The 13,924-nt window shown below is 34.5% G+C and overlaps 1 protein-coding gene across 1 annotated transcript in view; it reads left to right on the forward strand.

The window, feature by feature from the left end:
- LOC123698597 (acetylcholine receptor subunit alpha-like 1) overlaps nucleotides 1-13,713 on the forward strand; it is a 204,427-nt gene extending 190,714 nt beyond the window's left edge. The window contains exons 6-10 of the mRNA XM_045645306.1: nucleotides 3,660-3,769; nucleotides 8,231-8,411; nucleotides 9,445-10,041; nucleotides 10,902-11,177; nucleotides 11,246-13,713. Coding sequence (XP_045501262.1) covers nucleotides 3,660-3,769; nucleotides 8,231-8,411; nucleotides 9,445-10,041; nucleotides 10,902-11,177; nucleotides 11,246-11,458 — 1,377 coding nt within the window. The 3' untranslated portion in view covers nucleotides 11,459-13,713. The remainder of the gene's footprint in view (nucleotides 1-3,659; nucleotides 3,770-8,230; nucleotides 8,412-9,444; nucleotides 10,042-10,901; nucleotides 11,178-11,245) is intronic.
- Nucleotides 13,714-13,924: the final 211 nt, after the last annotated feature.

Raw genomic sequence — 13,924 nt, forward strand, 5'->3', positions numbered from 1 at the left:
TACCTGGCCCCGAAGCGATCAAACCCGCGGGCTCCAGCTAGTCCTATACACATAAAAGTAAACAATTCCTTCCAACCGTTGTTTGCTCAAACATAGAGGCATAAAATAAAAGATGTGAAAGACGCTTATGAAAAATAAAAGAATTTCAAATACGTTCTTACCTGAAATTCTTTCTGTATTTGGAATAGAAAGAAACGTACCGACATTTTTGCTTAACAATTCGGCAAAGTTTGTTTTAGCTTTGTTGATATTTGGCATTTCATTCGCATCAAAAGTTATTCTTTCGCGGTCTGAATACTTTATTAAACATTGGAACTTGTGATTCCACTTGTGATAATTGTATAATGTTTCTGTTACTGTGTTTTAGTTGGTGTGATTTGTGGAAAGGATATGATTGATTTTTCGTTCAATAAATGAATGAGTTAATAATTCTGAACAATTGAACTCTCCATATTTGCGTATTGTAACACAAGTTTTTGAGGCGATCACGATCTGATCCCATACTAAGCTTTCGCTTGTGTGGAAACCAGATGGCTGATAAACATACATATATAATTTTAAATAAATGCTTATATAGATAATTAACACCCTGACACAGAGCAAACATAATAATATGTTCATCACAAATATTTGCCCCGTGTGGAAATCGAACCCGACCTCTGGCTTGGAGGGCAGGATAAATTTAACTCGTTTTTTCTATTGTTTTCTGTGTAACAGTTGGAATAATCCATAAAATACACACGGTGAATCCCATTCATAAATCGATTGATCGATTAAAAAAATAGACACTCAAAAATTAAAATGTTCATAACTTTCCATTCATTTTTTATTGCTAGTTATTGGCATGTACAAAAAAGGCTTGACTATAAAAATCTAATATTCATACAAAACACAATCGGATCAGAAAAAGTAGGTAATATCGGAGGCGGGAACTCGATTGGCATGTAATCGAAAAGTCACGTCACATAGAACGAACGCGTTTATTATTCTAAACGAAAATTGGAAATATTAAAATAAATGGTTTTCACTACGGAATGTGGTTGATGGTACCTATTCGTTAATTTTTAAATGTCATTTTCGTGTGACAGATGATTTTTTTTGCCATTTGATTGGATTAAATCGATGGATTTTATTTGTTCTTTGTGTTTATTTGAGTTTTTTGGGGATTTCAATATACATTTTTAATCAACGTTTTAACTTATCACCTCCTGTCATTGTTAGGTGAGAATTTTATGATTAATATACTGCCTCTACCACTGACGTAGATTCATCAATTTCAAATTGAAATTTAAGGTACAAGTCCGAGACGGGCCGCAGACCGCAAACTGCAACCGCAAACTGCAAGCGACACCACTTGTTTCTATGAACATCTATGAAATTGATTCCAAGCGCGGCGACACTGCTGCCTGCAGACGCAACGCGCAGCGATTCATAGATGTTCATAGAAACAAGTGGTGTCGCTTGCAGTTTGCTGTTGCAGTTTGCGGTCTGCGGCCCGTCTCGGACTTGTACCTTTAATTATTTTTATAATTAAAAACCGAATGGTCTTGAAATAATAGCTTGCCATGGCAATATTTATGTTTGTGTACTATGTATCTAAAATTTGTATGTTATATTGTCACTGTGCGGGGATTTGTTAAATTTTGACTTATTATTGCGTAAATATTTAGAACTAGCTTCCGCTCGCGACTCCGTCCGCGCGGAAAAATGAAGATTTATTTTTTTCTACGTAATTTTCCGGGATAAAAAGTATCCTATTTTATGCCCAGGATAATAAGGTATAATTATACAAAGTTTCATCGAAATCGAACCGTTATTTTTCACGTGATGCCTGAACATACAGACAGACAGACAGACAGACAGACAAAAATTTTTTTAATCACATATTTGGGTTTGGTATCGATCCAGTAACACCCCCTGCTATTTATTTTTTCAATATTTTCAATGTACAGAATTGACCCTTAATATAAATCTGTAGAATAAATCTGTAGAAGGCTACAGATTTATTATATGTATAGATATAGATGTTTATGGGAATTTCCTTTTGAAATTTAATTTTAAAATAAAAAAGATAAGAACTACAGTTTCATATAACTTACACTTTTTTACAGATTAACTTTGCCCACACACTTGGTAACAATATTTCTTGAAGTAAAAAGATCGTTTATTACGACTTCAATTCTTACTCTTATTATTAACTAGCTTTCCGCCCGCGGCTCCGCCCACGTTTTCAAAGAAAAACCCGTTCCCGTAGGATTTCCGGGATAAAACCTATTGTATGTACTTTCTCGGGTATCAAAATATCTCTATACCAAATTTGACGCAAATTGGTTCAGTAGTTAAGGCGTGATTGAGTAACAGACAGACAGACAGAGTTACTTTCGCATTTATAACATTAGTATGGATTTACTTATTAGTTCAAGGAACATAACAAACTCTATCAAAATAATGATTTCTCACAACCCTCGAATGTAGAATTAAATAACATAAAGGTATATAATGAAAGCATATAAAAGTTAAGAATTGCTCTCAACGTGCATATGAAATTCTATTGCCTCCCACCATCAGGCATACGACCTACATTTCCTTGGTTACTCACAAAGACGTTTCGAAATTAAGTAGACACAGTTTAAATTGAGTTTTAACAACAGTAATTTCGGCGAAACCTCGTCAAAATAATAATTGACTTTCGTTAGAACGCTGCGCGGGTCTTTGCTTTCTTGTTATGTTTAACATGCTTGGTTATTAAAAATGTAATCCTTTGAATCTAAAAATAGAAATGTATTTTTATGAATATAAAAAATGCATGTTTTCATTATAAAAATCACTTTAAATACCTTTATAGGGTTTTGTATATTGCCAGTACTTTGATGGAGTTTTAAATTTGCGTCGTGCGTCATTAGGTCTTGAAAACATTGTATTTCATATAGACTATACGTTCTTAACAAGTTTAATTTTTACAAACAAATAAAAAAATTTTGTTTTATAATTATTGTTATCTTTATTACTTTAATAACAATTTCAGTAAAAGCGTCAGACAAAAAATTGTAAACAATTACCTCCTTTCTAGGCTACGCATCTGAAACATTTGTTTTAACGGCTCAATTATTTTCCGCTTGAAGCGCAAAGGGCATATTTCAAAAGCGTTTAAAGCGCTTGAAGGGACAAACAACGAAATGTTGGGGTCGCTTGTCGGAAATTGTGGCCTTATTTGATTCTAGCCCTGAGGCGTCAATTGAGAGCGCCTTTGCTTGACCATTTTTTCACTTTACAAGCTCTCAACAGCCTTTTTGTTGAGTCTATTTTGAGTATGTCAATCTTAAAGTGCTTTTAATATTTGCTGAATTTACGAGGCTGAATACGGGGCAGTAAAAACGTGTCGTTGTGTGAGAAATAAAGGGTTTATTCCTCTTTAAAATTTTTGTTAATTCTATTATTATTTAATTAACATAAATTTTATGTAAATAATATTAATGATAATTAATTTTAATGTCAAAAATTGCGTACCAAAACTTTACCAAAACTGTACCAATTTCCAAGAAAATCCATGTAAAATACGTTGATATGAAAGTCCAGTCAACATAATATTTGCTCATAAAATCGTAGCTAGTAAATAGTCCATAAACATATAGATACTGATAAATTGCTTTTGTTCGCAGGAGTGGAACGATTACAAGCTCAAATGGAACCCTGACGATTACGGTGGTGTAGATACGTTGCACGTGCCTTCTGAACACATATGGCTGCCAGATATAGTGTTATATAATAAGTAAGTCACCCTTATATATATTGTCGTAAGGTACTTTTTTCTTTCAAAAATAATTCTAGGATTCTACGATGCTATTGTAAATTCTTTGACATTCAAAGACTACCTTCAAAGTTTAATCTCTTTATTTTCAACGAATACGGTAAGAAAGGATTGCTATACGTTTTAATTATATTTATACTTGCCGACTATAAGACTACCTTCAAAATTGGATAACTTTATTTTCGAATACTGTAAGGGAGAATTGCTAAAGGTACATTTTAATTAAGTATATCTATACTTGCCAACTATTGCATTTGCACTGTCGATGTATACCAAATTTTTGTAAAACTCTTTGATAGTTCATAATCATGATCTTTTACAAAATCTTATCAGCTATATATATATAATATAAACTCATGAGCTAATTTGAAGTCTAGAATAACCTACGTGATTAACTCACATTCTAAACATCCTTAAAACTAAAGATACACTGGCATTTTCACAAACTTAAACACATCAGAGAATGAAATGGGATTCATTGCAGCTTCCAGCAAGATGGTGTCTTCGTAATCCGTAAAAGAGGATTTAATTAAACGCCCTACAAACTCCCGACATTCATCTAACTCGGGCTGTTTACTTTGAAATCAATTTAAGAAAGTTCGTAAGGAACCTGTGTCCGGAACTTTCGCTAGACCCTATTTCTTTCAATGAGCGCAAACTTCTTATATAAAATGTGATTTTATTTGGTGGTCCCCTTATCTCCTTATTCCCTCGGACGGCTGCCCATTATTTTGCATTATCACGGTTGCTCGACAAGTTTATCGTAGCTATTTCGCCGACAAAAACTGTGAAGCTATCACCCACGCTTTTGTACGGAAGAATTATCCGCATGTCAGGGCGCTGGAGTAATTTTCGGGCATATTTGCACGAAGCTTGTTAATGTTTGTGTTTTCGGTATGGTATATTTTTAATAATTATTGTCCACGTTCTTCCTAGTAGTTAATTTAACTATGGTAGGTAATGTAAAGGTAGGAATGGTTTTGTTTATGAAAAATAATTTGGATGAATTGTGTCCATATTTTACCTTTAAATTTACTCTCATATCAACTTTGGATTTATGCAATGAAACATTTAAATAACAATTGATCAATATTTTCTTTGATATTCGCAAAATTGTGAATTACTTTATCTATTTTAATGTCTGTTTTTCAACTTTTAACAGTATGAAATTCCAAATAATAATCACCAGTGAGTTGCCAATTTTAAACTACAGCTATAAATTGGGTATTTAACGAAACCGCTTCCCCGTTCCATGCCAACTTAAGCCCGAGGTTATCGCAAGTACAACGCTTATTTAAAAACCCCATATATTTGCGAAGTCACCATTATCACTGCGGCTCACCGCATTTCTGCGCATTAAGAGTATCAATCCATTTGAAAACTTAAATCCTACGAAGTAAAGTTGAAAATTGAATGTGATTTATTAAACCGTGGCAGAGAGCGACCGAAGTTGGCCAGGCGGAATGCAAGATAAGTGCAAGCTTTAATCTAAATAGCATCAAGGTGGAATTAAACGTACAATAAAGTAAATTGTGTCAAATGGAACAGATGTTACTTTGTTCCGTAATTACAAGGAGGTCAATTGAGGATTTTGTGACCACTTAGATAAGGTAATGATTTCGATTGAAGACTTCTGTGAACTTTTAGTGGTTTGGATGTTGGAGGTCTTAAAGCGATACGGTTGATTGTTAGTCTGATTTCGAATACGTTTGATGTGTAAGCTTAAAAGATTAGAGAAAAAGATGTAAGAATCAAAACAGGCTTTTATACGAATTCTCGTTAAAAATATTTCATGAGATAGAATATCACTTCTTACGTAGTAATAGGTAAACGTTCTGGTTTTGTGTTTTATAAAAATTAACAACAAATTCAATTTATTTATGTTACTGATATCATAAAATTATGAAACATTTTTTAACATACATAACATGTCTTAAAATACAGTTCCATTAAAAACATTATCAACAATACATCCCACTATACATACATTGATAATTATCAGTGTTACATCTTGTATGTCCACCCCATAGAATTAAACTTTAAGCCGATTTTCTACATGAGTTTTCCATAGAATATCGGGCAGACAATCCCTTTATGACGCTATAAATCTTTGTGACAAAGGTTCCTGTGTTCATATTGTGCATTGATCGATTTTTAAAGCCACTCTTTTGTTTATTGTTGTCGTGTAGCGTACTACATGTATCGATGATATGATTGTAGATAAACTTACTTATGGAAAATTGTTTAATCAGAAGATTTTTTCTCACTTCGTTTCAGTTTCAACCATGAATAGAAAAGATGGTTCAATATTTGTGGCTTTAAAAAGAGGTGTAAATGATTTGAGAAATTTGTATTATTTTATGTCTACTCCTAACAAGGAGTTAATTTTTAATTCACATGACTAAAGTCATGTATAACATAAAGTTATGTTAATACATGAAATCGAAAAATTGAATGTCAAAATAAAATTATTTTATAAATTAAAAAATTCGGAGAGTAAATTTTCTTATTTTATAATGTCCCCTTGGCCCCTTCAATATTTCAGCTAACTTAAGCATCATAATAAGCCTATAAGTCACGTAAAAATGACTCTTAACGAACAAACCAAGCAGCCAGTCTAAGTACTATTTACCGAGTATTACGTTACAAATAAACGCTCTCACGTTAATGTAGTTGTAATATTTTTACATTTAAGCTTCTAGAGCTTACAGTAATGCACCTGTGACTTACCTAAAAGCCCTCGCCGCGAATATTTCGTGTAAACTTTATTTTTAATGGCACCACGTTAGCCTAATGGAAGACAAGGCGACCTATATTTTATGAGACAATTTTCACGGATGTTAAAGTTAGGTATGGCAGCTTTTAGACGTTATGACACAATTTGCTTAAGCCCGTCAAGTGTTTAAGGATCGGAGTGTCGGGGATGGCATTGACGGCTTAATTTTATCATAAACAGATTCTGTTCCATCATTTATCTTTATTACTGTCGTTTCGTTCCACTCTTAAATGGTTTTGATAGTAGCGATTTATTGTTGTCTATCTATGTCACCATGCAATAAAAATTGGGAATCTGTTTGATTTCATCTTCAGTCTTATTTTTATAATCTCTCTTTAATTTCGTTTTGACAACATTATAAACCCTTTTGACCATATCGGTTGTGCCTTGATTATAAAAATAAAAATTGAACATTTTTCTAAACTCATAGATATTTTCATAATTCGTTGGCCTATTAAATGTTAAACCTAGCAATCAACTGATCGGTAGGTAGGATAGGACAGGTATATCTACCATACACGAAAAATAAAGTTGAAAATATATTAGTCAAGTCACAATAGTCCAATTTACTTAGAGAGAAACGCATGTCACATAAGTCAATACATTCTAAGCTGAATTGGCCAATTATTTGCTGTCCAAAGTAATTGAATAAACATGGACTGTCATAACTGATGTCCAATAATTCTTATTGGGCAATTTATTAAGCCATATTAACGAGAATGATGTTATTAATGCCATTAATATTTTCGCACAAGGGTATTTAGTGATAAGTGGGTGAATAAGGATTATCACTTTTAAAGGACGGCTTATAAATTCTCTTATGCATGCTTTAAGCGTTAATATGAATTGCCATGTGTATATTCACCCACAAAACTGTGGTAATCTTTTTAATATTATATACTGTATTCATAGTCAGTCAGTCATAGTCATAGTCATATTAATAGTGTATACTGTATTATCGTGACTAGTTAGGGTTCGTTTTTGAATTGTAATGTGATCTTTTTTTACGGTGGGTTAGCGGAGATCACTTTGTAAGCAAGGGTTACACATATATATTTTTTATCAGAAATAGAAGGTATAGAAGATAATATTTCCAGTTTTCTTCAACCAACCATTGTTCGAAGCGAGGGTCACAAAATCAATATAAAATCGTGAATTGCAAAATAACAAGGAAGGATTCCTCATACAGATCCTATTTCTGTACTCATGTTTGTTTATGACTTGCCAGCTGTCACTCGCGATATAGTCTGGGCACTTTGTTTAGGCCCTACTTCCCGGGTCCAAACTAACCTAACCTCACAAACTTCGACTATCATTATAAACTTACCGATGTACTTACTTGAGTTTTCGTAAAATGGAATATCCTCTTTTTCTTCAAAATTAAGTATACGTTCATTGATACTTCAATGTGTTATATTATATCTATACAGATCTAAAATAACATTAGACTTGTAAAAGTAACTGCCACAATTTTGCTGATTTCTTAAGCCCTTTCCGTCGCAACTGTATCTTATTAAGTATTGTTACTTTTAGTGCACAATAAAGACTTTTGATTTCGTTTGATATGTATTGTCTGTATCCGGTATGTGATTGTATTTTTATCATACTATTTAGCACCTTTTAACGTTTAATTCTGTCTGTCTTAGTGCGGACGGCAACTACGAGGTGACGATAATGACGAAAGCCATCCTGCACCACGACGGGAAGGTGGTGTGGAAGCCGCCCGCCATTTACAAGTCGTTCTGTGAGATCGACGTCGAGTACTTCCCATTTGATGAGCAGACCTGCTTTATGAAGTTCGGTTCGTGGAGCTATGACGGTTATACGGTAACTATTATTGTTATATTTAATATGAAAGTAAGATTCGTTAACTTTATGGTATATCAAGAAAGTGCTATCTCTGGATAAATCAATATACGAACTAATAACAGTATTTGGAAAGAGATTCAAATCATTGTAACTAGTTGTGCATGTATCGTAAAAAGATTGTGCCTTCATCTAAATGAAATATACAACATTTTCAAAAATTAACTAAAACATTTCCATTAATATTTAAATTTACTGCATTTCAAATTTTTTTATGAAAATGTTATATTTACAAATACCAATATTCATGTTCTTTGAAGTAAAACAGACAACTTTTAAAATATTGAATTGAAATATTTAAATTCCATGCAAATACATGCATTCAATTATACTGTTCTATGAAAACCATCTAAAAGTATAATAGATGGCATGTAATTATTCAAATTCATACACCGAGATAAACATTTGCGCGAAGCAGCAACACAATATCAATACAGAGAAATATTGAAAGAATCCTGTAATTGAAGTCCTGCTTATGCATTCACCCTTTAAATACATTCCAAGGAGACAAGAGATATCGAATTTCTTTGTGTAAGTTCTTTGCGTCAGAAGAAATATCGGCAAATAATAAATAATACAGCAACGAAGCGCAGGGTGTGATAAAAGTTTGGAATACAGTTAACGACGATAGGCCTCTGAAAGACGCCGTCATCAATCGAACTGAGGAAGCCAATAAATCCTGTGGTTCCGGCCTTCACATAAATAAAACTAAAGCTTTTTATCTGTGTCTTATGCCATATGCGTTAAGGTTCACAAAAATGTTTTTCGAATTTTGTTTCCTTGTTCAGAGGAGGTTGCTGTTTTCTTTATAATATTATTTTTATGCTTTTAAGGTATTATTTTAATGGCGGTAAAATAAGAGAACGTTATACAATGATGGATATTCGACGTGCTTAATATTAGATTTAATTATTTATAAAAATATGTAAGGAATAGAAACGTTAATTTATGTATTTGTTGAATCTTGGGTATTTCAAAACTCTTTAATTTTCAGGTGGATCTAAGACATTTGAAACAGACGCCGGATTCAGACCACATAGGAATGGGCATCGACTTATCGGAGTACTATATTTCAGTGGAATGGGACATCATGCGGGTACCTGCTACGCGAAATGAGAAATTCTACTCGTGCTGTGAAGAACCTTATCCTGACATCATTTTTAATCTTACTCTTAGAAGAAAAACACTTTTCTACACGGTCAATCTTATCATTCCCTGCGTCGGAATCTCTTTCCTGTCAGTGTTAGTCTTCTACCTGCCCTCTGATTCCGGAGAGAAGATTTCGCTTTGTATCTCCATTCTTCTATCGTTGACCGTGTTCTTCTTATTGTTAGCAGAAATTATTCCGCCAACGTCACTAACTGTCCCCTTGTTAGGCAAATATTTATTATTTACAATGATGCTAGTCACGTTATCAGTAGTTGTCACTATCGTGGTGCTAAATGTAAATTTTAGGTCCCCAGTCACTCACAATATGGCTCCGTGGGTGCGCAAAGTCTTTATAGATTTTTTACCTAAAATATTGTGTATACAAAGACCAGAAAAACCGCCCGACGATGACGATGATGATGATAATGACAAACCTACTGAGGTAAGATATTAATCCTTAATTCCAACTTAATTAAAAGAACGTTCCAAATATTTTTCCTATAAAATAATCTCATCACCCTGACTTACAAAAAATGCTTTAATACACCGGCGCAGCGTTTAATTAAATCTGTAAAATAAAAGAAAGAAGTTTCTCAGGGAATCCTTTTAAAGAGAAAAACACGGCAGCTTTTCTCATCGTATTTCCTTCATTCAAAACATTTCCATCGGAATTGATTCAATACAAACAGCGTGCTATTAAGGCGAAATCGAAGCCGTCAACAATAACGGTTTTAATTGTCCTCAGCCGCGGGACTTTAGAAAAACGTTTTCTAAACTCATTGTGTTGAAGTGTATCGCTAAAATATCGTTTCCAGCCCAATTTCATTCCATTTCGATTTTCCTTTATTACTCAACGCCAGCGGGCTTAACGAGCGCGAGGTTCTTGTTATTTATGTTCCCCTCGTGGCTGCGGATAGATCGCGATATACGAGCCGGCACGCGGCCGAAACCCGAAACCTACTCGAGACTAATTGTGTGCCGGCTTAAGCTACCGATACATTGACTACGCGCCGCGCACTGACGTGTTCATTTCAGCCTATTTTTTTTAACGAAGTGTCGAGTAAGGAATTTTCTTTTCTTAAATAATGTTTAGTTGCTCATACTCGTTTGTTTTGTTTAACGTATGCGTTTGTAAAAGATTTTAAGTTGATAATTTTTTCACTTCATATTCAATGGGGTGGTAATAAGATTTCTAATGTATTCTTAAACTGTAATTTAATTACTTAAAAATAGTTCTTGGAACTTTGAGAATTTTCATGTGTTCATGGTCTGTTTCATATAATAAATAAACTATTGTTGTAGGTGCTGACTGATGTCTTCGGTGGTGACGATATGGACGGCAAGTTCAAAGAGTGGGCCTGCGAAGAATACGAGCTGCCAGGAATGCCCCCTTCTCCCCCTCCCCCTCCAGGTGGTGACGACGAGCTATTTTCCCCTCCCCCTGGATCTCCTTGTCGCTTGGACTTAGACGATGGTAGTCCGTCGTTAGAAAAGCCTTTTGTTAGGGAAATGGAAAAGACTATAGAAGGATCGAGGTTTATAGCGCAACACGTGAAAAATAAAGATAAATTTGAGAGCGTAAGTATTTTTTCATCACCTTAGTTGATCTGATTGAGACATGCTCTAAAGTAACTTTTTATTTGCAGGTGGAAGACGACTGGAAGTACGTAGCAATGGTATTAGATAGGATCTTCTTATTCGCGTTTACGATAGCATGTGTCGTCGGCACGGCTCTTATAATATTTAGAGCGCCCACTTTTTACGACAACACGAAACCGATAGATATCCTCTATTCAAAGATAGCGAAGAAGAAGTTGGAGTTGCTCAAAATGGGTTCGGAAGGTGACCCGGGTCTCTGAAATTCGTCTTACGTCTTCGGCCACTCGCCGCCGAAGACGTTCTGGGAGCTGATCGTCATGTGGTGGCACGGATGATCCATGTAAAGCTCCCAGCAGGGAACTGTTGGCGAGGACTCGTTGTGCTCAGTGTGGTGCCACGCGCTCGGTGCGCTGGACGTTTTACCGCGAGCGTTCAAACCGTCTTTTATACAAACTATTAGACTGTGTCCGTCGATAGTGAAATCGAGAACGGAATGGGCGTTTTGTGTTTACGCCAGATTTGCCATAGCTATTTTTATAAGAAATCGCCGGTCAACATTGCGTATAAGTCTATTTTGTATCTTCGGCATTTGTTTACAATAATTATTTAATACGACGCACAACATTGATTATCTATAGGATGATTGTATCGACTTTTATGTTCTGAAGTGTCGTCATCGATGTATCAAAATAAATAAGATTAAATTAAAGTAATGTTTACTTCGAATACAATATGAGCTCAAGTTAAATACACTTTAAGTAATATAAAAGCAATTTCAAATGAACTAATTAATAGACCGCCGTAAATACGTATAATATTTTCGTGCGAACGTCCTCAATGTGTAGGGCACGTAGTTGAGGTGTGGATTAAATAAGTATTGTGAATTATACATTTAATATTTTATAAACTGCGTACTCGCGTAAAAATAATATGGACAATATGAATATGACGATCATAATATGCCCTGTAGATGTAATAAAAGATGTAGATATCGTTAGGAATAACTAGGTATCAGAAATAATTATTGAATCTCATATTATGATGCCAAATAAGTTTAATGATAACAAGAATCGCGTCAGTGATATTGTTTGACTAGGTTTCGATAAAACAATTGACTGCCAATTGTAAAATATAACTTTTATAATACTCGGTATTCTTAGATAGTTTGATAACTCATTTAATTAATTACAATTTTAACTTGTGCCAAATATTGCCAGTTATTTCATAGTTTCGAAAAAGCCAACTGATTAAGTTAAGAATTGTCGTTCATTTTTGTATATGCTTGTTCATAGTTTCTTACATTGCTTGCCCAAAACAATGACTGATCGTTGGACTCCGCGTCTATTCTTATTGGAAGTATCTAATTCTGTAACTATTGATAACGTATTTGTATTTTCAATAACAATCCTAGAGTACAGGGTAAAATTAGTACACAAACTTCTCTTGATTTGTAATCTCACGATTTCACTGATTGTAATGTCTTTTACACACTTAACGGCACTTTACCACTTAAAGTCTTAGATATTAAAATCATTGTTGAGGTTTGTGAATTTAGTCATAACAATTTAGGTAGTCTAAAATTTTTTCCTAGATTAGAATCGTTTAGTAATTCATTTCGTTCGTACCTATCCACTTCATACTCTAAAGTTTCGTAGTTTGTACTTTTGAGGTCATCTTATCTAGCGCATCTAAGCGCGTCATATTACACCACATTAACCCATTTGTAGGGTATCGTAGAATTTGTCGTAATAATAATAATAAATAAAAAATTTCGAGCCGCGTTTTTGATATGTCAAAGTAATTCATGATTATTAGATACCTAATGATAATCTAGTTAAATCAAAGTTATTCATATTTTAATAAACACAGCAAGAGATAGGAAAACAGGGAATGGTATAGTGAAATAAAACCGTATTGTGTGATTCGTCTTAAATGTTTATAATATGTGTTGTTGAATGTGTTTAGATGTTTGTAACGTTGCAAGCGAAGGCTAGTTTACATTAGATGACATAATTTTAGTACATACGGATGATGCTAATGCATCTTCGGACGCTCGCTAAAGGTTGAAAGAATTATAGTACCCACTGTTCCGAACGGACGCAAAAATCGCTAGTAAGCAGCTCTGAGCTATGTCAGGATTGATATAGGGGTAGAAATTAGGTTCGATGTGAACGTCACGTAGGTAAACCATGCGAACAGTGATAAATGGGAACTTGCGTCTAACAGATTGCTTCCCTCTTATTGGTCGATGATCGCACGATCCGCCGTAACACCGGTCTCGGAGCTGTCTGCCTCAATCACGGTTCAAAGGAATTTTTGAATGGAATTGTTCAATAATTTTACTATAAGTACATCACATATATTAATCGAAGTAGGAATGTGCTATTGCACGCACCGAAACACACCAAATTAGTATTATCAGTAACATACTGTTAGTTAAGTCCACAGGCTTCCCTCACTGTTCCGTGATTATCTAATTTAATTGTAGATATTTGCTAGAAAATAAACGGTCTGTTGTTATAATATATAAAGCTACACTACCACTCACTGACTGACTCACTGACATCGGGTTTCTCGGAAACTACGTGGAAAGTTGGGGGGATTTCGACGTGGACGTGTAGAGGTGCTCCCAGTGACCACCGGAAAAATATAGCGAACTCCAACACCCTGGACAAGAGGGTGGACCCCTGGAGGTGCGCAAAAACGGTGATACCTGGAGGGGGGGT

Source organism: Colias croceus, chromosome 16 (genome assembly GCF_905220415.1).
Source record: "Colias croceus chromosome 16, ilColCroc2.1".
Lineage (NCBI taxonomy): Eukaryota > Metazoa > Arthropoda > Insecta > Lepidoptera > Pieridae > Colias > Colias croceus.